The sequence below is a fragment of the Lipophrys pholis genome (genome assembly GCF_963383615.2).
Source record: "Lipophrys pholis genome assembly, chromosome: 19".
Lineage (NCBI taxonomy): Eukaryota > Metazoa > Chordata > Actinopteri > Blenniiformes > Blenniidae > Lipophrys > Lipophrys pholis.
Genome location: NC_137647.1, coordinates 3,631,410 through 3,654,337, shown reverse-complemented (window position 1 = coordinate 3,654,337; position 22,928 = coordinate 3,631,410). Strand labels below are relative to the sequence as shown.

Here is a 22,928-nt window from a genome sequence, read left to right as displayed (position 1 = left end):
AGTCAATAAATGATAAATGATAATGTGTATAAATGTTGCCGAAGTTATTGAACCGTCTGTTAAATGTGAGTTCCAGTGCCCCAAGAGGAATGATGAGGTATTGCAGGACACAGAGGCGATTGTTGTCTTTTTTTTCTTTTTTATTTGAAACTTAAAAATCATGCAGACATATAAATACACAACGAACAATAACCGGCATACAGCAGATATAAACAGTCACAACTGAGTTTGTGACTGTAAACAGCAGGTTTTGCATTTTCGTTTCAGAAAAGTTACACGGAAACGGCAGAAATGCTGAAAACGACGTAGTAACCATGTCAGACCATGAGTTGGCGCTGCTGAATTTTCTTTTCTTTTCTTGCTCATGTGCCACCTTTCCCACAGAGACAGTGCATTTTCAAAAGTTGCATTTTCCCGTTTACTACGAAGGTTTCATGTTACTCCATGCGTCTGTGCAGTTTGCCGAGTTTGTGTACGATCGAAACAAAAACCTATAAACTACAACGGAGGCGCGACATAGCATTTAAGTCATACCCGTGTCGAACATTAGATGGCGGTGTTCAGTTTTTTTTCACCCCCCAGATGGCGGAGCTTCGTTTACTGACTCAACACACCACCTTGTGGTGAAAACTTGCACTGCAAGATCAAACAAGGTTGAGAAAGTTGGAAAACTTAATGAATTTAGTAATAAGGTCAGTATGTTTACTTTTGTCTCATTCAGCTCATAATTGGAGGATTCATTATTGTAGCTTACAAATACAGAATAGTTTATATTAAACCAATAACTGGTTGTCTCTGTTGATATAAGCTGGTATATTATAAACGTTAAATTAAATGTTGAGTTCCATTAAGTGTCACACTACATACTGAAAGTTTTATTCAGATTAATTATACAAATGTAATCAGATGGAATTTATTACGGCTTCAGAAACAAAACAGTTCAAGTATTGAGTGCAAAATTCATTCATTATGTAATTATTTAACGTAAAATACATTTTTTTAAAAAGTGGATTTTTAGCCTCAAGTGCTCATTAAAAGTCCTAAAATTCAAGATAATAAATAAATCACAGCATTCAAGTAATAAATACTTTATTTTCACATTAGTATTAAAAAGGCAGTCGTCTGCAGGGCAAATTATTTCCTCTGTACTGTACAGGTTGTGTGACACTTTTCCTTAAATAGCATTATGTACAGCAATTAAAACCATGTTCTAGATGTTTTCTTCTTCTCTAACTGATCATCGGCCGCCCCCGTTGGCCGCTCCGCCGCCGCCTCCCGATTGGTCCTGAGCGCCAGACATCATGAGGAAGAGGACGAGAGGCACGATGTACATCCACTGCAGGGACCCGACAGAAGGAGACAAGAGGAAGACATGAAGAGAATATCTTTGTTTGGGGGATTAAATTAACCGAGATCGCCGACGCTTCCAGACTGCTCCACCCGCATTAGATTTTAATCTCGGAAACAGGAAAAGTGAGAGGAGACACCGAAGAATGAGGGTCAAACACCAAACGCAAGTTGAATTTTAGTCACAGTTTTAGACGTGAAATGACTTTTGGGGGGGGGGGGGGATTCTCGTCAGACTGAGGAGCGTTTGGCGTTAGACCGAAAAAACAAAAGTGCAGAGAAAGAGGAGTGAGTGTCGGAGGAAAGAGTCGGGTGTCAGTTAGTCGTGTTTCTCAGGCTGTGTTCACACGTGTGCTCAAATCAACCTCGATGTTTCAAAACTGAGCAAATCACACATTGTCATAGAAAACTTGCACTGGATTTTGTCAAAGATTTCACAAAAATCTCAGGATTTCGGTTCAATTTAAAGCAGATTCTTGTGTTTTTGTGGCTGTTTTCAAACCGTCTTGAAGTGTGAACACGGCCAGAAGAAGGAGGGAGAGAGAGGAGGAGGAGGAGGAGGAGGAAGAGGAGGAGGAGGGCGACAGAATGAGCCACAATAAGGAGACTGTACTTCAGCGGGCCTCAGCTCTGCTCTCTGTCTCCCCCTGCTGGGGGCTGTGCCGAATTGGTGGCGATGAGGAAGATTGCACCTCCCAGAATCAAATACCACTGCAACACAGCACAGCACCGAGTCAGCAGGCCGTCAGCGGGTCAGTGAACGCAGCACGACACACACACAACACGTACACACACACACACAACACATACACACACACACAACACGTACACAAAACACAGCACAGCGCAGGACAGGGAGAAGAGTTAAGTTTTGGTGGAGGACCGAGTCTTCAGTTCTCCTCAATATCAACTTATTTTTATCTAAAAGCGGCTTTTTAATGAGGTCCCATGTCAAATAAAATCAGACTTTTATCAACTTTAAAGCATAAACTAACGCTACGTTTACACGAAAACGCCGCTTGGACGTCCGTCTCTCAAAACCATATAAACCTTTTTCGAGACGCTGTCGTGTAAACGGGGAGGAAGTACACGATGACAAACTGTCACCTTCACATCGTCGATCGCATGCAGACAAATCTTTATACTGAAGACGTCTGGAAAACTTCTTATATCCGTGTTATGAAGTTTAACTGTAGCAGGGCCAAAATAATCTGTGTTATACACGAGTTGGCAGCTTTTAAAATGAAGTCTGACTGTAATTCAAAACCTAAAAACACTTTACTCCCGGGGGGGGGGGGGGGATTTGGGGTGTTTCCACACAAAAAAACAAACAAAAAAAAGAAAAATGGACGATGGAAGCAAAATCAATCCATCTCCCACGAGGGTGAAAGTGTTTTACTCAGAAAAAGGTTCGACTCTTGAAGTTGCTCTCACACACGTCTTTTTTTTTCATCTCCTTTAAATTAAAAGTGCTGACTTTGCTTTTATCTCCACACATGTTGCACTCGCACAAAAAGTCAGAGTGAGTCTGACAGAGCAAAGAGGAGGAGGAGGAGAAAAAAAAAAAAAAAAGAGCTTAATAGGCATTTTCAATTATTCATTAACTGTACAGGAAATTACAATCATTACAGCCCAATTACCCGAGGCAGGGCGCCTTATCAGCACTTTTCAGCACTTACATATTTAGCGAAGAAGGATTTCTGCTCTTGCGGATTCTTCCCTTTCTTCTCGGACTCCTGCTCCATGCGTTCAAGGAACAGCGCCGTCTCGGGCCTGCCAGGAGGTCGACGGGAATGAACAGAAGGTTTAAAAGACGGGAGGAGGAGGCGTGTGTGTGTGTGTGTGAAAGGTGGCGGGATGGCGGCGGCGGCTGACCCGGGCGCTGTGGCGGGCGCCACGATGCTCAGCGTGGTGTTGAAGGCCTCCAGGTCCACCTCGTCCTCCACCTCGGCGCCGCGGCACGCGCCGGGCAGCGTCACGATGGAGACGGCGATGAGGTGGCCCGACACGTCGGTGTGCAGCGCGATCACGTCGCTCAGGTGAGACTCCACCATGGCGCACTGAGGAGAAGGAGGAGGAGTTTTTAAAAGACACTTCACAATAAAAGACAGCCGCCTCTGAAAGCTTTAGGAGCAAATACGAATCGCCCTCGGAACAAAACAGCCGTTTCATTTTCATGTTGATTATATGTTTCATGAAGTTTTACAGCTTCATGAATTTAGATGTATTTTTAGTTTTTGTGGCCATTTTTTTTATTTAAATTTTTTTAAAGAGATTTTTCTTATGCATTATAGTGAATTTTCCTCTGGGATAATTTAAATATTTCAAATCTATTTTTCCACTCCAGTCATCTTATGTCTCTTTAACCATTTAGCTATTTAGAATAATAGTTACAGCAGTTTTACATATACTTAACTTTTTTTTGCCCCCGCCCATTTTTAATAAGAAAATAAAATTCCCCTTTCCTTGATTGTCCTGTTTCCTTTATTTATTTTTCCTTTACTTTCATTCCCTTAAAAAAAAAAGCTATTCAAGCACGGTTAATCCTACTCTCTCAACCTTTGTTTTCCCTGTCGGAGTTGTTTTGAGCTATTTTATCCATTTTTACAAATCTCCAGCTATTCCAGCCCGGAAAAACAAATACGTGTGCACACGTTACAGTACAAATCAATTTTAAATTCTTCACTATTTCTTCTCCTGTTTTTGTCTTTTGAAAGCACTTTTATTTTCTTTATGCCTTGTTTTATTTTGATAATGTAATCGAATGTTTTCTCCATTTCCTTGCCTTTGTGCAGCACTTTTATTTGTATAGCAAGGTTCATCCACGAGGCAAGTCGACTTGCCTCGCCTTTTAAACAGTGCAGGTTGTTGCGCAGGAATATTATAACAGAAAAAACGATGCACCACATTGGAGGAGTACCGATTCTGAAAGTGCAGGGAAAAATCTGAAAAGTGTTTGTGGCGCTTCTTTAAAAAAAAATAAAAAAAATAAAAGCAGACCAACAAAAATCAGACTTAATGATTTCAATTAAAAGAGGCTTGTATGAATCCATTTTTAAACGAAATATCCTCAGGAATGTATAATAAATATATTCCAGGGAATCGAACCAGCAACCCTTCAGGACACAAGCTTGTAATCTATTAATTCAAATCTAATTCCTCTCAAATACATCGGAGGAAAACCAAATGCCGTTTTCAAACGAGGAGGGACAAATCCAAGCTGTCATTTCCTCACCTAAATGGAAGGCGACAGAGAATCAGTGGATTAATTAGACAGATTGAGGCTCAGCTGGCGGAGCCGGTCGTCCATCACGAGGTCGGAACCTCAATCTCAACTCTAGCTGCGGCGCCTCTGGCTCATCCTTTCTTTTTTTTTTTTAAGTTTCAGGTGCTGCTCGGTGAAGTGAAGGACTCACAGCTCTGACGAACGCCGTCAGGTATCCTTCCAGCTGCCGCTCGGCCTGCCGGTCCGCCTGCAGGAAAACACGCGGCACTCGGATCCTGTACAGGCCGTCCACCGCAGCCACCTCCTGCGGAGCCGCACCACACCCCGTTACAAAACCACAGCGGAGCGCGACGCGTCGTCCCTCGCGTACTCAACGCATATCTGCACCTTCAGTTTGGCCCGGTCCTCCTCCGACAGCTGGTTCTGACTGACGGAGACGCCCGGCTCCCTTCCGGCCTTCAGCAGCAGCGCCCCACGCAGGACGAACTTCGCCACGTCGTCTGAGAGAAGGAAGACATAAAGGATGACCGACGCCTCGACGTACACACATTTATATGTGTTTTAATAGAGAAAATCCAGCACATTGACCAGACAAGTACAAATGATAAACGAAAGATTGAGAAATAAATACAGAACTTTAGGATTCATATCATAAAGAAAAATCTTGCTACCTCAAAAACATTTCACTATAATAAATAGTCATGTTTATGTTTATTATTTTCCATGAATCCAAAAAGCTGTTAACAATAATTTATTAGAAAAAACAATATTTGATTAAATATTACTACTACCACGCAAGAAGAGAATGGTTCACACTTTAAACACCCTTGGAATAGAGACGCAAACAAAAGTTTTCATTTTCATTCATGAGCCACAAAGTTAAGCATCATACAAACCGACCGAATAGTGGAAAGAGAAAGAAACTAAATGATTTCTATTCCCTTTTTTAACCTTATATTCTTAAATGCAGTCAGATTATGTTATATTACTTTGTCGAGTTTGATTTACTAGTCTCTTTTACTCCAATATTATACATTATATGATATATTAACAGTGGTTTGCGAGTCCAGGTTGTGTGTGTGTGTGTGTGTGTGTGTGTGTGTTTCTTCCCACAGTCCAAAAACACACACGTGGAGTTAATTGGTGTGTGTGTGTGTGTGAGAGAGTGTCTCTGTGATGGAGTGGAGATCTGTCCAGATGTATCCTGCCCTCATCCACAGTCAGCTGGGATTGGCACCAGTGACCCTCAACAGGATTAAGAGGCAGGATTTTCCCATTTTTATCTTTCACTTCTCCGTGTTTTTATTTTAATTTTTTTTAAAGATGTAGTGGATTCTCCATTCAAAAAGAACAACACTGTAGAGTGTGTGTGTGTGTGTGTGGGGGGGGGGGGGGGTTGTAGGCTAGCACTGACTTAGCGCAAAGCCACAGCACTAAACCGGATCAAATCGTCAACAAAGCCAACTCACCGACTTCAAATGAGTGCTCAAGAGGAACAGAGAAACCACTGAATTCAGTTTCCAGAGAATCGCCGACCTGGAAAAAAAGCCCAAACAAACGCATAAATAAACAGTTCGCCTCTCCGCCACCATTAGCACGAGACTGAATGCTAACCGGCTAACACGTTCCGCGACTCGGTATCTACGAAAAAGGAGGTTAAAACACACAAGTGTTCACACTCACCCTCCTGCCGTTGTTACAACAGACATACTCCGTGCATAGAAATGTGAAAACCGCGGAAAGTAGGGTGATTTTGAAAGGAAGAAGACGAGCCATTTTCACAGGATGACAGCGTCAAGCTCACCGGAAATACTACACTGGCTTTTCCGGTTACAGTGCTTTCCAGAACAAAACACTAAAATAAAGCTTTGTTGCAGTTTTCTTTTTTGTTTATAAGATTACTTAAAAAAAAAAAAAAAAACGAAAGAAAAGATTGTATTGTAAAGTGCCAGCAACTATTTTTATTTCTTGGAGCTCAGTCTTACTAATTTTTGCATCTGCCCTAGTGGCAACGCGCAAAGGTTACTGTTCCCAAAATGCACATCAAAACGTGTAGAACATTCAAGATTATATGACTTTCATTAGTGATTTGGCAAACCGTTTCCGAATTAAAAAAAAAAAGAAAAGTGCGGAAAAAAATGTCCAATGCAAAGTGGACGGGAGAGGCACCTCATTGAGGAGATCAGCGTCTGTTACCAGGGAGATCCAAGGAGAGGCAGGAGCACTATATTCCCTGTGGAATTTTCCAATTATTTCTGCTGTTGGATGGATCAACTATTTTCAGACTATATAGACTTAGTATTAAATGATGTTGCATAACTTTGTTATATCTTTTATTTTTTCTTATTCTTTATTTGGTTCTTTCTTTTTTATTTATTCACAAAAAATTATTTTTTCTTTCTTTCGTTCTTTCTTTTCTTAAAGAAGATGCATTTTATTCCCTGCTTTGTAATGTAGGACGGAATATGTACAGTCTGGGATGTGGACGATTCTTCCTCCACTTCAATAACCTCTGTTCTCATATATTGGCCAGACTTACATATCTTCATTATATCCACTGAAAACGAATCACATTTGATTTTGGTTGAAATAAGCAACGTTCCAGTCAAGATGCTGCAGGTCTGCATGCAGTCACACGTGGTGGCCCAGCAGAGGCTGCTAACAGACCAGAAAAGCCTCCACCAGCCTCCACCCTCCCCCAAAACACCCTTTAAAGTGCCTTTTTTCCCCCCCTCAGCTGAATGATAAATATTTATGCCCTGTGATGAGGTGGAGTCATTCATGTTTAGTCAGCAGTTTGTTTTCCACCTCTCCCTGAAGTTTTATTTACCTGGATGTGCTTTTAAGAGGGGAGGATTTTCACAGATCTGCGGCAGCACTCGTCTGGATGTGTGGATGAGTGTTTTATTGTGTGACAGCCATGTGCTTACATCATGCTGGAATGGACAGCTGCTCACATCTGGCATCTCAAATGACTTTTTATGAGCTGATTTTACCCCCCCCCCCGCTAGAATTTCTTATTTTTATCAGTGTGCATAGTGGCCACTTTGTCCTAGTGGTTAGCCGAGGCTGTAAAACCCGAGGACAGGAGTTGTAGGGGTCATTTGAAGCCTTTCTTTGACTGTCACCAAAATGTTGCCCATATTGTTCAATGTAGCCACATTTGTACCTCACCCAGGAGAGAAGCTTGTAAAATTATAAGCAAATGGAGGCTGAGAGGGTCCAGATTCCTCTCATGTAGTGACGTTAGAGTCTGACATGTGTTGATCCTGTAATTTCTCTAATTTAATTGCTTAATTAACACAAGTCTAGGTGATAAAAATCATGTGAGGAGACGGATTGTCTGAATATTGATCATAGTACTTGTACTTCTATAGAGTTATACTATTTTAACTTGTTTAGTCCTGGTTTCTGTGTGCTTTGATTGTAGGCGTTGCTTCTTTTTTTGTTTGACTTGAACTCATATGTTTTGCTAAAAGTATATTGTAAGTTGAATTGAAGAGTTTTACATTCTTTCGCACCATTTTCAACTCTTATTGTGATGTCCTATTATCAGTCATTCGATGGAATTATAATATATATTTTGTTTTCAAATTTCCTTTTCCATAATAACATTTTTGGATGTTTTAAATGAGTTCATCTGGTTTCCAAACGCTGTTTTTGTCTTTTCAATTTGTATCCTTTTTTAAAATCTTTACATTTGATATCTTTCATCCACTTTTTATGCATGGTTTAATGTTGTTCACTCTGTTTGCTTTCAAGTGCAGCTTTTATTTATATCCATTCTTGTTTTGTCATCGAAGGAAAAATTTTAGTTAACACACGCACGCACGAATCATTCACTTCCGGGGGGGACTAATTTCAGCAGGGATGCAGAACTCGACATAACACCTGTCGAAAAACAAACTGTGACGACCAGAAAAGAAAACCTTGAGACCAAACAGCCAAGGTAAGTTAACTACGGAAGAGTTTTAGGGCCACTGAAGCAAAAAAAAAAATTCGGAGGCTTAAAAAAAATAACAACCTTCATGTGCTTCCGAAAAAGTCGAAAATCAAAGTCGACATTTTTGTTTTTCACGGATAGACGTCTGTCCATCCCTCAACATTTGCCCATAGATGCGAAATCACATTAAATCACTTAATTCTGACTATATCGGGTTGCTTACTGCTTATGGACGTGTGATTTTACACAGGATTTCCTTGATTAATAAGAACATTTAAATAAGCAGCCCGGGATCCGTGTCTTTGTCCTTCGTACTCGACGAACTTCCACGACGGAACCAGGCAGCAGGCTGCTCTGTCTCTTCTGGTCCTGGTACTGATGATAACTGCACCGTATTTATGAGCGAGATTCTGTCCTGAAGCATCTTTTCACCACTTCATTAAACCGCCTGATATGCATTTTGAGGAAGCAGTCACACAGGCTGGCATGTGGATGGACCGACTTTCTTTTCCACCGTTATGAAGGTACTTGTGAAGGTACGGAAGGCTGCAGGGTGGTATAGTGGTTAGTGTCCCAGAATATCCCCGGTTAGTATTCAGTTGTCGGCCTTTTTGCTTGTAGTTTGCATGTTCTCTCCAGGTTTGGGCCCAGCTCCTCCCACAGTCCAAAGAATGCATTTTAAATCAACTCGTTCCACTTACACAATGTTTACAAGTGAAAATGGAAATCTTTCCTTACATCTTATGGGTCTGTTTCCACGACAACGGTGCTTAGAGCCATTGAAAATTGTACTTTTTGAAATGGCTCCCCAGGTTGAACTTTTTGAAAACTCAAACGCAATGTGAAATTTCTTCTGTGGCCCTCTCCACGCGAGCCAAAATAATTTTTCTTCTCAACGTCCTTTTTAAAAAGTTTACCGTCCACATGGGAAACATCTGCGTCCATGCAACACCGTGAGAACCATTCAACGTGATGTAGTACATATGCCCGGCACATAGATGGCACTATAACTCTGCCACCGAAATACACCAAAGACGGTGAAGAAGACGAGCAAAAAAACGGAGGAATTGTCAAATCGGACATCTGGCTTTATAAAACCAAATAGCATCAGTAGCTTCTGCAGCTCGATCGAGACGTCTGCCATTCTTAACGTCACACATAGGGTCGTGGGGTTATTGGATCGAGGGGTGTGGTGATGACATCATCGCTAGGTAGCGTTTTAAAATGTCGCCATTCTAGAACCCGTTAAAAAAAAAAAATAATAATTGGGGGGAGGGCTCCTAAAACGCTGCGTCGTGTGGATTATTGGCCACAAACGATGCGGTAACATTGAAACGGTGTTGTCGTGTGTACAGGACCTGAAGAAATGGTGCCTTTCCACTTGAAATGTTGGCGTGTAAACGAGTCCTAAACTGCTTGAAGGTGTGAATGTCTTGTCTGTCTCTGTGGCGCAGTGGTGAGCTGTCCAGGGGGTAATCCAACCCTTTCTGCCCACAGTCAACTGGGGTTTGATCCAGCGCCCCTGACCCTGAATTAAATAATACACTATAGAACATGGATCGATGAAGAAGGGAACTTAAGTGTCCAGGGTTTTTTTATTTATTTTTTGTTACACTAAACCAGACAAGCCATTTCCCTCCTGAGTGAATGCACTTAATGAGGAAGTGTAAAGGACGAACTTTATGGTTGCACGGGTCAGTTTTGTCCTTGGTGTGTTCATTGCGTGCCTTCAGCTCAACAGGTTCAGCGACCACAGCCGATGAAATGTGGCACATCCGAGTCAGAATTTATGGCTCGTTCTCCTACGTCTCCGAGCTTACGAGCATCCAACCTCGACTCCAGCTGCTAATTTAACCGGGGCTTGGGGTGGCCAAAATGCCGTTGAACAGTCCAAAGGTCGGTTACAGGGCATAACTGAGACTTCACGGCTCAGGGTAACTTTAAAAAAAAAAAAAAAAAAAAAAGGTATCAAACCAGAGAGGAACAGAAATGAGCTTCAGGTTTCTGCCATTCTGCCAAATGTGATTGATGTGATTTATTTCTTAATGCTTATTCCCGGCTGAAGAGTTCTGCTGACGTGCAATAAACCCCGTGTGGGTACAAGTGAAAGACATCCATCATTTCAAACTCAAACTTTTCTGCATCAAATCACTTGAAAACTAATTCTGGATCCGGTGTTAATCCTCTAATGTTCAGAATATGCAGAAGTCTGACCTACTTTTCGACACATGACCCGGTTTAACCTTTATTTTTTTTATTGTTAACAGCACTCTTTAAAATATTTTCGAGGACTTCATCCCCCTTCATCTTCTTCCTGATATATGCAAATATCACAGAAAGAAAAAAAAAAAAAAACCCACAATGACGGAAAGTTTTAATAGAAGTTTGCATGCGAAGACATCGGACGAAGTTTAGTTTATTTAGGTTGGGCTGCAGCTTTAACTCTGAAAGTCCAACTGAATGAAGGAACTGTTGTTTTCATGTGATGATAGTTTAGTTTAATAAACCGCAACGTTACTTATAGAATTTCATAACCAAAGATCATAACATCGACTATAAGACCAGATTTCTGTCAATACGCAAGAATCAGATCAGAAAATATCCATCCATCCATCCATCCATCCATCCATCCATCCATCCATCCATCCATCCATCCATCCATCCATCCATCCATCCATCCATCCATCCATCCATCCATCCATCCATCCATCCATCCTTCTGTCCTTCAATCCAATGAATGAGATGTTAAAAAAGGCAAAGACACCGGATGCTTCAATAGAAAGATGAATAAATTAATGCTTTCTTTTTTTTCATTTTATAAAAGTTCTCAATAGTAATACATGAGACCAGTTCAAAAGTTCCAATACTATGAATTTGAATCTGCTCACCAGTGAAATATTAGGTAATGCCCTCATTTCAAGTGAGACTCTGTTCTAACAGCAATACACAGCACATCCTCTACATCATTCATGGTTTTACAGTAATAATTAGATGTTTTTGGGGGGGTTTGGTACATTTTGTACTCCTGCTGATGGAAACCATGTCTCCTCCCTCCCGTTGAAAGTGGATGAGCCGTGTTTGGAGCATATGGTGACGGATTCCCCCGGGCTCTGCCTTGGAAACTATTCAGGACTTATACAGTGGCCGTCCCCCGTTACTGGGACGGCCCATTACTCTCTGTCACCGGCCTAAACAACAGTGTCACCTTACTATTCCTAGACAAACCTGAAAGCATGTATATTTATGTGGAACGACAACAGGACGCTCACTCTGAAGGAAGATGCTGTCACGTCCCCGTCTGCTGGAAAGGGAGCATCGTGAAGAATGAGACCCAAGAGTCAAGGAAACAGTGAGAAGCACATCTGGAATTCTTCAGTAAATTGACACAGATTCAATGCTGAGCTCTTTGTAGTTACTTTCTCTATAATTCTATTGGTTAATATTGTTCAAATGAATGAAGGTATTGTCAGGATTACATTTTTTATCACTATCAACTACTTGAATGAGTCAACAGTGTACAAGTGAATAATTAGATATTTATCATTATAGACAGTAAAGTAGAACAAAAAAAAAGAAGCAACACTAAATGAAGCTAGAAATTGTTTTGACATAGTTATCAGCAAAATAGACATTTTTTAAATTACCCAGATTTTACATTAAAGAACAAAGTGAAGAAAAAAAAAATATGAATACAAGTATTAAGAACAATTGTCAATTTAATATAATTTAAAAATATGACCCAAACAAAAAAAATACAAATATTTCGGCATTTTTTAAATTTAACAACATGACCAAAATGAGAGTATAAACAATGCAGCAAAAACATCAAATTAAGTGAAATAATAAAAAATCTTTAATTGCTCTAGCTCCAGAATACCAGTGTGTGTGTGTGTGTGTGTGTGTGTGTATATATATATATATATATATATATACCATAGTTGGTTTGCTTGCAGTGCTTGAGAAATAATACTGATGCCTCCCATTCCAGTGGTGTCAAAAACAACATACATCCCAGTTTCATCTTGAGTTGGCCGGACCGGTAAATTTGTGTGATAATAACCTTTAATTTGAAACTTTCTTTGTTGTGGCGCAGAGTATATGTGATGAAGATGTCTGTGTTTTCACACACAAAAAAAAGAATTACTCACAAAAATAACTACGATCTTCACATAAAGCCAATTTACATGAAACCTTCTGGCGTATAAACAGTGAAATGTAAAAGAAAAGCAGTTAAATCATGAAAATGGGATGAACCCTTGCGAGGATGAGGAGCATGTAACATACATGCACACTCATCGTGAAGAGCGCTGGGCTGTTACCAGAAATGATGCTAATGAGAGACAGTCGCACTGAACCCCAACAGCTAAAAAATAAATAAATAATAATGAGTAGAAGCAGTCTTAACAACACATGAGACGATGTTTTTCTGTGTTCGCTGCTACAAGTGCGTCCTTTCATATTGTAGCTGTCTGACCTCTTGTTACTGTAAGATCCTTTTTGGAGCTGCTCTGAAAAAAGAAAGGATAATTTAATTTGTGAGTGCTGCTACACTCGGGGAGGTTATTCAATGTGCGCTTACTAAACCTTGCTTATTAAAAAAAAACAAAAAAACAAAAAACCTTACCCCAATTCTTTAATATGCAAAATGATCCATTTTCACAGGATGATTTAATGATGGAAATTACAAAGTACATTAGAAAATACAAGGTCTCGGACTTGAATAGAGTGGTAATCACTACAACACAGTATCGCCCTGTTTGTGTTGGTTTTGCTCAACATAGCATTCAGTGTTGATAAAATGTGAAATTATTATTATTATTTTTTTTTAAATGGAGCTTGCCCAGTTGTGTATTGATGAATGTTTTGCTGCATCCTTTGATTTCCTGTATTTCTTTTTCGCTGCAGTAATCAATTAAAACCTCCGTTTGCCCAATGAACAATTAAAAAAAAAAAAAAAAAAAAAATAGTATATATCTTTTTAGGCTAGATATTTTCTTCTGTATGTTTGACTCATCAAACTGGTGTGAGGCGAACATGTGAAAACTCCTGCGAGGGCAAAAGGAACCTGCCTCAGTTGCCTTATCGTGCACTCCAGTGAAGCTTAACTAATGCAAGCGTTAAATGACTCTGGAGTCATCCTCTGCGGCGGATCACTGGATCATGTAGGACACCTATAGTTAGTCTCCTACATCCACTTAAAATCCACGATACACAAACGATCGCAACCTCTTCAAAGAGCCCAGTCATAGTTTAAATCTCCAAAGATCCCGTCTTTAATTAAGACGACTTGGCTTCAAAAAAAGTCAAGAAAATGCAAAGTTATGATATACGGCAAGTATAACAGACTCAAGGACCTTTTATGTCCCGTTCGAAACAGCTCTCCGTAATCTTCCTCGAGGGTATTTTGTTCTCCTTGAACATCTGAATCTCAAGTTGCACTCGCCTTAAATAGCTGTTCGTCAACTTCTCTTTGTGACTTAAGTTGCCTCTTCAGAATTAAAGTCTCCAAGAATGTCTATTCTTGCAGCCAAGGTTATGGCTGCACGGGCAATATTGGGCGGCGGCGGAAGCAAACGCAGAATCCAAAACAGGGCAACTCTGTACGTACAAAGAAATGGAAAGTGAAAAGCTTGTTGCCTAAATAATTTAGAACCGAGGCTCATAATTTCCATATTTGGTTTACGTTTCCAGTGCCTCCAGCATGAGGCACTGTAATGAACATGTTAACGGGTGACCGCATGTGAAATATGTGGAAAGCGCCAGCGTAAACATGCGTGCGCCTGCTGTCATGCCGGTGATGGGTTGCAGGAGCTCCACAGGTCAGTGACCTCCCTCTAATGTCAGCGACCTTGAAGGTGGCGGCCTCGGCCTCGGGCTCCCCGTCCCATAAAATACACCCTGCTGACAGCTACAGCCACACAACAACAAATGGGTTTGTCAGAGCCAGTAGAAATGCAAGGCTGCTGCTGCTGCTGCTGCTGCTGCTGCTGCTGCTGTTGCTGCTGCTGTTGCTGTTGCTGCGGCTGCTGCTGCGGCGGCGGCGGCTGCTGCACTGCTCATGACCCCCACCCCGGTCTCCCAGGAGCTGTGGGAAAATGACTGATCTGGGGAGGAGCGTCTGAAACCGAGGCTGGAAATGTTACGTCACTGGGAAACGGTAAACAAAACCATTTCTTAAATGCTTTCCCACCATTTCTTAACGGCAGAAATGGGGAAAACGACGAGTTTTCATGTTGGGCCACGAGAGGGAGTTGTTTGTTTTTGTAATGAAACTGCTCACACATGCGAGTAGTGAACCAGATGCTAGAAACATTAACAATTGGAGCGCGTGGACATTTCTATGGACAGACAACTAATTTCGACTAATATTAGTGTCTTTCAACTCTAAAACTACCAAGTCCAGGAGAATATTGACTGGGAGTCATGACACTCTGGAGGCAAGCATGGTTGCTATTGTCCGTCTGCATGTACAGAAGAACTATTTACTACAGCCATGGTGCGCATGCACAGTAACAGCCTTTCTGCCGTCTACAAGACGAGACGGTCCCTGGCCGCCTTCAGAAAGTCTAGCTTCCGGCCGTCTCCACGGCAACGGAGCCCTTTTCGAAAAATTCCACCTTGGGAGCCGTTTTCAGAAGTTTTTTGTTTTCAATATCGCCGTTGTCGTGTAAACAGGCCCTTAATGTAAATGTTAAAATTAGTAATTGTGACATAAGTGAATTAAATGCGAATTCGCCTACTTTTCAAACATAAAAAACTCGTATACCCCTTAAAACCCAGAGAGATTCGTGAACCCCCCCCCCCCCCCCTTAGGGCTGGGCAAAAAATACATTTAATCAATTAATGGACTTTGTAGCTAGAAAAGATTTTTATTTTGCAAATTGTATTTTTTTTCTCCCCACAGTTTTTTGGCATTTGACAATATACCTGATGTGTGCAGTCCTTATTAATTGCACTGAGAAATAAAATCGTGAATCGAAACTCAAATTTTTCTTAAAAAAAATCATAGATTTTTTTTTTTGGGGGGGGGGGGCAAATCGGCCAATGAATCTTTGGCGCCCCCCTGTGGAAATGATCATTTTATACCATCTTTATAATTATGGAAAATCAGATTTTTTTATTTTTTATTTTTTTTGTGATCTGACTGCCCTCCTACGAGCAGAAGACATGCCACGGTGGCACCACCTTAGTCAGATTGTCAGAAGCTGATTAGCATCAGTCAAGTTTAATGTTCAGCCTCCAGGGCCATAACGAGTTAATCAGCTGGCAGGTTTTCCCAAGGGCCGGACTCTCCTTTATGGCTCTGAACCACTTTTACCCCCCTCGTGGTGTCTTCCTTCTCCTCTTCAAAGCCCTGCAGGGGTTTCAAGTGACAGTCATTCTGTCCCTCGCCTCCTTCCTTGTTCCACTTGTTGAGGGGGGGTTGGGGGGTGGCAGAGGGTGGGTTGAGGCAGTTGGCGGCGGCGGGGGGGGGCCCTTCGGGGGGGTTGTTGAGGGCATAAAAAGGGATGAAGGAGTAAATGCAAGCAGAGCAACTGACAAGCAGGGAGGAAGACGCTTTCCGAGGAATCCCTATAAACAGACACAGACATGCCTGAGCCCGAGAAGCCAGGTAAGCCGGTCCATCCTGTGGGATTACGATAGGAAACTCACTGATCAAAAAATTAAAAGAAAAAAAAAGTGGGAGCTGCAGTGTATCAATGAGTGCTTCAGATATACAAGAGGGGGGGAAAAAAACTGTTTTAAAGCCAGATTTTTAACCCATTCCTAACAAAAACCACTTGACTGTTGGAAAAAATTGCAGCATTGTTGCATCAGGGTGCATCACAGCTTTGCTTTTTTTAAGGTCATTAGTATTTTTTTTTTTTTTTTTTTTAGGTTATTCTGCTTGTAATAAATACAGTAAAACATTCAGTTATGTTTAGATCCTGCAGATCTAATTCTTCTTCCACATAATTACCAATTCATTAGTTGGCATACAAACATAGAGATTAAAACTCATGACTTTATTCTGCTTCTACAGCCTTGATTTTGCTTTTTCACTACAATGGAGAAAATATCGGTCTTTAATGAGCACATATGGTTTATTTTCAATCGAAAATGGCAGAAATACCAAATATAACAGCATATACAGTTTCAATAATTTATATTTATTCCGTCTTCATATTGTATTATATTTGTGTTTGTTTCGTTTGACTACAAGCTGGGAATCAAAACCAGAGTGAGCCAAATGATGAGAAACGGTAGGAATGGGCAGCGGCTTAACAGTTGTAACGGATCTCACAAGGCCTTATAAGAAAAGCACAAAGTGTGTGGGGGAATCCTCTGAGGCACGTTAAGGTCATGAAGGTAAAGAATCGGGGGGCAAAACGGTGGAACACTGACGGTGATGTCTGATGGGAGGTTCAAACTTTGGTAATTCCCTGCTAAGTCAGTGTCATTGTTCTATTCAAAGACAAATAACAACATATTGTCAAAAGAAAGTGTCATTTGATGTAAAATCCTGGCTTTTGAGTGGTAAAAACACATGCAGTGTAAATATATGAAGACAGAAGGTGTAGATTTCCTATTTTTCTGTTTGTGGTATATTGTAAAGGAAAGCTAAATTGTGAACCAGATTTTGCTAAAAGATTAACAGAAAACCTCAAGGTGCAATAAAAATTATGGGAAATTTGTTTTGTTGAAACATTTTAGTCTTAAAAATCAACATATTTTATAATCAATAGAATAGAAAGTTATTTATTAATCCATTAGGGAAAGTCTTCAATTATCAATGTTAAAATGTCCAATGTGTTGTAATATTTTTAGAAACAGAGAAGGTATATTACTGGCATTGATAACTGTTTACCAAAAAGATAAATTACCTTGTGAAAAGGATTTCTAATATACATTAATAAAATTTTTATATAATTTATGACACTATTTTTAGATTTACAGTCTTATGTATATATATATATATAAAAGCATGCAGGCAGTAAATGTCATCTTGCCTCATCACCAATAATATGTCCTTCCTTTTTTTCCTTTGCACCATAAACTGCCTGTAAGTGACTGCAGCAGTACAGTAGATCTCACCATATCTGTGGCATAGCATTTAATTCCCCGGGCACATGAACATTAATCGACCAATGCCACAACACTGTCACATGTGACGCCATAATGTGCATGTTGTAATGTGTCTGAGGGTCATAACGCTCCACTGCCTCTGTCAACGGCGAGCTCAAAGTGCAGTAAATCCTCGGGCAGAAATGAAGGCGTGCATGAGGGGAAAAAAGGTGGGCAGAATGAACGGAGGAGGTAACATGTTAAAAGATGAGCGGGATGATTTGTCGGGTCGGAGGAGCCTCGGCTCAGTCAGGTGTGCCTCGTGTCGTATCTCCGCACCTCAGACTCCAAATCTGTTTGACCCTGATTACCTCCCTCATTCTGTTACCCTGTCTCCTCCGCTGGTATCCATCGCGCCTCGCCTGCCTGAGGTTTGCCGCACCGCTGCAGTCGTGTGAGAAACTCGGGAGCTTTTCCAACTCCTCCCGACATGGCTGGGTAGAAAAACTCCGAGATCTCTTTTTGCTTACGGAGCTCGTTCAAAGTCAAAGTGTCCTCAAAAGTCTGCTTTTAGAGATGCACGTCAACGCCCTTGTGTGATTTGATGAACTGAAATCTCTCCCCTCCAGAGGAGCTTACACCCTTTCCCTTTTTTATTCTCCCATCGTGCAGTAATTCCATCCGTACGTTTCATTATATCTTACCAATGCCATGCCAGTCCAGTGTCCTGACATCACACGTATTATGTTCCCAACACCACATTACTACCTTCTCTGAGGCTCCTCTTGTTCCTGTGTTTCCACCCATCCCAAATCGTTGCCCCTGTGTTGAACCTCGTCACACGTTCTCAATCGCGGAGCCTCCCTCTGCCACTGTCGATCAGCTGGTCACGGCTCATGTGACTCCCCCCGGGACGTCTTGCTCTGCACCCGGAGGGTAAGGGGTGGGGGTCGGGACTCTTGAAGCCTTGGCGATCTGGACGGAGCACGCATCTCAATAAACAGCCACAAGAATAGTTCTCAAGTGTGAGGGTGATGGCTGTGGCCTTGTCGATCCACTGAGTGCAAGACGCCGCTGGAGAGGGAGGGGTGTGGGCTCTATAATATCCTTGTTGACCCACATAGGAAGAAGACACAGGCAGACTAACAAATACACACTTCAGTCTTTGTAAGACCTTCGCTTTAACTGAATGTCTTCCCCTTTTACCCAAATCAACACAACCGTCTGATCCAAACCTTCCATTAGACGCTCATTGACATACTGAGTTTGAGGGGTTGTTTAAAGACTTTTATGAAACTTCTGAACTGCATTCCGTGGCTGTCTGCCATTTTCCATCTCTGAAGTGGGTTTGATTTCCCAGTCGTACCCCGTCTACGGGTCAAAGAGTCCTGACACCGAGCCCCAAGTGGCTTCCAGTGGTGTTTGACCACTTCACCGTTAGTGTGTGAACGTGCGACTGATTGTAGGTGTGAATGTGTGGACACGACTGGTCACCGAAACTAGGGTTGCACCGATACCGGTATCGGGTCTGAAAGCTGCTTGGAGTACTCGTACTCGTGCAAGCTCGTGCAAGCTCCACGATATGGTGAGTACCACGTGATACATGTTGAGTCTATCGAAGTGGTGAAATGTGCTTTATGAATACTTTACAAAGACTTAAGAGAAAGACATTACCGAATCATACAACATAAGACATTGTCTCTATAAAGTTTTTGACTGGATTTTCTCCATAAAGTAGAGCAGGTTTGTTGAAACATTTTAAGAACCAGTGGTTTGCAGTATATTTTTACCTGGAAACTCCCTTGTCTCCCATTTGATCGATGGAGACCTGTCCAGGGTGTATCCTGTCCTTGGCCATACTTAGCTGGGATTAGCTCCAGGGGATTAGGTGATACAGAGGATGGATGGATGGATGGATGGATGGATGGATGGATGGATGGATGGATGGATTAATGGACAAACGGACGGACACCTTCCCTAAAAAAAGTCCTTAAATCCACTGTGCAGAAAGTCTCCAGCGAAGCCAAGCCTTGGAGGACTGAAACATGAGCCTTCAATAGTAAATCAGCTGGAAGTTCGTCATATCTGCTGGAGTTTCTTGCAAATGTCTTCATTTGATTATTCTTCACATGTGCACATTTGACAAGCTCAGCACAGGTGACGCCTCAGGGCCCTCCCTGTGATATTCTGTGCCCCCCATAGGGCGTTCCTGGAACCATTACTCGAGAGAGTATTTCTGTCATAAAATACCTTATGACAAAAATTGCATAATACAAGCATTGGGTACATGTTTGTGTTTTTGTTTTTTTGGTCCCACAAGTATGCTATGCACCAAATTTTCAGGCCCCACAAAGTGAGCAATACAAAACTAAGCGTGCAAACAGCCCAATGGTATCATCATTCCTCATGTCAGCTATGGATTGCTTTGTTTCTTGAACCGTGCGCGCTCTTTGCAATGAGCCAGTCACAGAATAATTAGACCTTGTGCGGCAGAGTTGCTGCTGATAGTTACAGGGTGCCAGGGTGGCGGTTTCACTGGCGCCGCTCCATCGCTGAGCGCACACAGGAATAACAACACAATTGTTAATTACCAGTGATATTGCCAGGGGCCAACATCTCTACCCAAACAACCCCCCCTTCTCCTGTGAGGACGTGGCTGAGCCGGGGCCAGCGTCACCGAGACTGACTTTTATTCTTGGTCTTAGTTTGGGCTTTTGATGAAGCCGTCGAGCACTGGACCACCATAAAGGGCAAAGTTCTCAAAATTATCTGTGAATAAAACTAAGGCCCCATTTGCACGGTTTTCCATTTTTCTGGTGATAACAGAAAAGTTTTGTTTGGGGTGTTCATTTACACAAGGACGGTGCTCGGAGCCGCAGGAAATGCAATTCTTTAAAACAAGGGTTCCACTCTGTCTTTGTGTAAACGGAGGAAAACGCAACACTTCTGAAACGCTGCTACACGTCATTGGACTTTCATCGTACGGTGTATTTGCCATCTTTTTTTGTGATTTTTGACCAGTTCGGTTAGGTGCTACTAATAGTTGGCTAAGGTACCCACATTCTTACTCATGCTTAAAAAGAAACTTGTTTAAACTACGCAGATAAAATACTGAATCAATTTCTTAAGTACTACTACGAAAGTGCTGGTTCATAAATGTACGCGAGTACAAACGTCGAAATGGCACATTTCTAATTCAGTGACCTACAAGGACACTTTTGTCGTAACTTTAACCATTTTCTTGTTTTTCCTTCAGATACATGTACGCCCACACATGCATTAATACATTCACATGATATAGCTGCTATTTGAAGAATCATATTAGTAAAACACTGGTCAGAATTCAACAGGTGAAATAGTTTCAAGTCCCCAAAAGGAAAAAAACCCAACCAGAAGGCCAAATAGTGACCAATTTGCCAGATTTGTGTGAGTGATTGCAGCTAATTCATTAAAAGGGACTAGTTGTATGTCTCTGATTTTAATCGATATGCATGCATTGGTTATTATTTACCTCAAAAGTAAGTTATAATAATAGATAAAGCCTAAATTACCCTTGAAATCAGCTCTCGGGCTGCAGACTATTGATTTGAGGCTCAAATGTGGCCTCAATGTCTCATTTAAGTATTTATTTGATGCCATATACTTTAGAAAAAGTAAAAAAACATATCATAAATGTAATGAGGGCATGTTATAAGCTATAGAATATTGTTACAGGTAAAGTTGTGAGCAAAACAATGCAGAATTACCAATAATTTTAACGTCCCTTAATCGGTTTGAGATTGTCATCCATCTGTCTTCTGTGCAGCTTTTTCTAATTCAGGGTCACTGGGCAACCTTTACTCAAAAAATACCCCCCAAGCCCGACCGGGCTCCAGCCCGGAACATTTTGACTATGCGGTGAGACAGCCAACCATGGCATCACTATGTTGTCCCTTGAGATTGTCATATCCAGTTTAACTTGAAGCCTTTTAATGTATTGGCTGGTGTTACTCTGCACGAAAACCCGATGGCGTCCCTTTACGGTCGACTTTCTCTCTGTCTTTGTTAAATCAAGCTCAGGTCAGAGAGTTCAAAGAGGAGAAAGTGCAAAGATGAGGAGCAGAAGTAAAAAGTCCTCCATGTGAGTCGAGTCACGAGAGTATTTGTTACTTCATACCCCTGGTGTTACCTTTCTTTGGATCTGTGTTGTCCTGGAAGCAGGTTGGCAAACTTTTCCAGCCTTATTACTCAGCCTTTATTTTTAGGCTGACTTACATTAGACTCATCTGAGATGAAAAATAAGCTTGGCTGTACCACTTATAAATATCTTCGCAAAAGTCTTCTGCTTCTACGGTAGCAATTAGTGACCCGAAGATCAGCATCAACAGCGTCTAAAAAAGGAGTGAAAATGGGTGGTAGAGTGTAGTTTTTGATCATGTTCTGAGGATCTTAACAGAAGCTTTGAGCTGTTCCGTATTAACAAGCCTCAGATCTGCCACTGATCTGATTCTTAGGAGTAGGACATGCTGTTGTATCGTTGATATTTTTTTTCAATAAAATGTCCTTGTAGCAGATTTACTGCTGCAGGAAAAAAAAAAAGGAGCCGAGACGTTGCAGAGAGTTTTGTATCCAAACTACAAGAATTCATGACGAATCAGTTGAAGAAGTGAAAAGTTTTGGGCGGCTTGAACCGACAGGCCAATTCCGTAGCTCTTTGTGAAACGGGACTCCTGGGCATCTATTCATCTATCTTCTTGTTTTTCGCAGAGTAGCAGTTGTTTAAGTGGAAGGTTAAACCCCAGCTCACCCTCGCAGGCATCAATGTAGAGGAAGGCTAATTCCATGTCACACACACACACACACTCCCCTCCCTTGAAAAACCGCACGCCGTCCTACAACCGGTCCAGTGTAGCATTACCTCATACCAAGGCCGTCATCAGGTTCCCACAGGTATGCATGGAGGCTTGATGGATTATGGACAGATGCACAGTCAAGCAACTGCTCCACGAGGCGCTATGAAGAGAGCGCGAGACGTTAACTCGGATATATCATTAGGAAAGTCTCAGCCACGGCCCGATGGGGGCGCCGCGCGACGACGAGAGAGGCCTCGGCCTGTTCGGAGGCTGTGCTAGGGGATACAAAAGCAAATGAATGGAAAGCCGAGGTGGCTGACAGCTTAATACGCTGTTTAAAGCCGTCTTTGTTTACCACAGATTCCTCTTCCCCTAAACTAGAATTAGCGAGATCGCTTCATTCACATAATAACCATTTATACCAATTGTCGGGAAAGCTGAGATGCCATTACCAAATCTTTGCTTTTCTCACACCGTTATCCCGCCATAAATCTCCAACCTCACGTGCGGCGAAAAGGAGTGGAGGGGAAGGCGC

General features: G+C 41.7%; 2 protein-coding genes across 5 annotated transcripts in view; one reads left to right on the top strand and one right to left on the bottom strand.

Annotated features, from left to right (window-relative positions):
* Nucleotides 1–146: 146 nt before the first annotated feature.
* emc10 (ER membrane protein complex subunit 10) lies at nucleotides 147–6,398 on the bottom strand. Of its 2 annotated transcripts, XM_080488429.1 has the most exons (8): nucleotides 6,257–6,393; nucleotides 6,043–6,109; nucleotides 4,961–5,073; nucleotides 4,764–4,877; nucleotides 3,223–3,407; nucleotides 3,027–3,120; nucleotides 1,961–2,058; nucleotides 147–1,336 (listed from the first exon to the last, which is right to left on the bottom strand). In XM_080488429.1, exons 1-7 carry the CDS (start codon nucleotides 6,347–6,349, stop codon nucleotides 1,972–1,974), a joined length of 753 nt encoding a protein of 250 aa, XP_080344555.1. In that variant the 5' UTR covers nucleotides 6,350–6,393; the 3' UTR covers nucleotides 147–1,336; nucleotides 1,961–1,971. The 2 variants fall into 2 exon arrangements, with proteins under 2 accessions (XP_080344555.1, XP_080344554.1); XM_080488428.1 differs by lacking the exon at nucleotides 1,961–2,058 and having other exon boundaries at nucleotides 6,257–6,398.
* Nucleotides 6,399–16,044: 9,646 nt separating this feature from the next.
* The window catches only part of mybpc2a (myosin binding protein Ca), a 71,012-nt gene continuing 64,128 nt past the window's right edge, over nucleotides 16,045–22,928 (top strand). For all 3 annotated transcript variants that reach the window (XM_080487439.1, XM_080487441.1, XM_080487440.1), the window contains exon 1: nucleotides 16,045–16,128. In XM_080487439.1, the coding sequence (XP_080343565.1) occupies nucleotides 16,107–16,128 (22 nt within the window). In that variant the 5' untranslated portion in view covers nucleotides 16,045–16,106. The remainder of the gene's footprint in view (nucleotides 16,129–22,928) is intronic.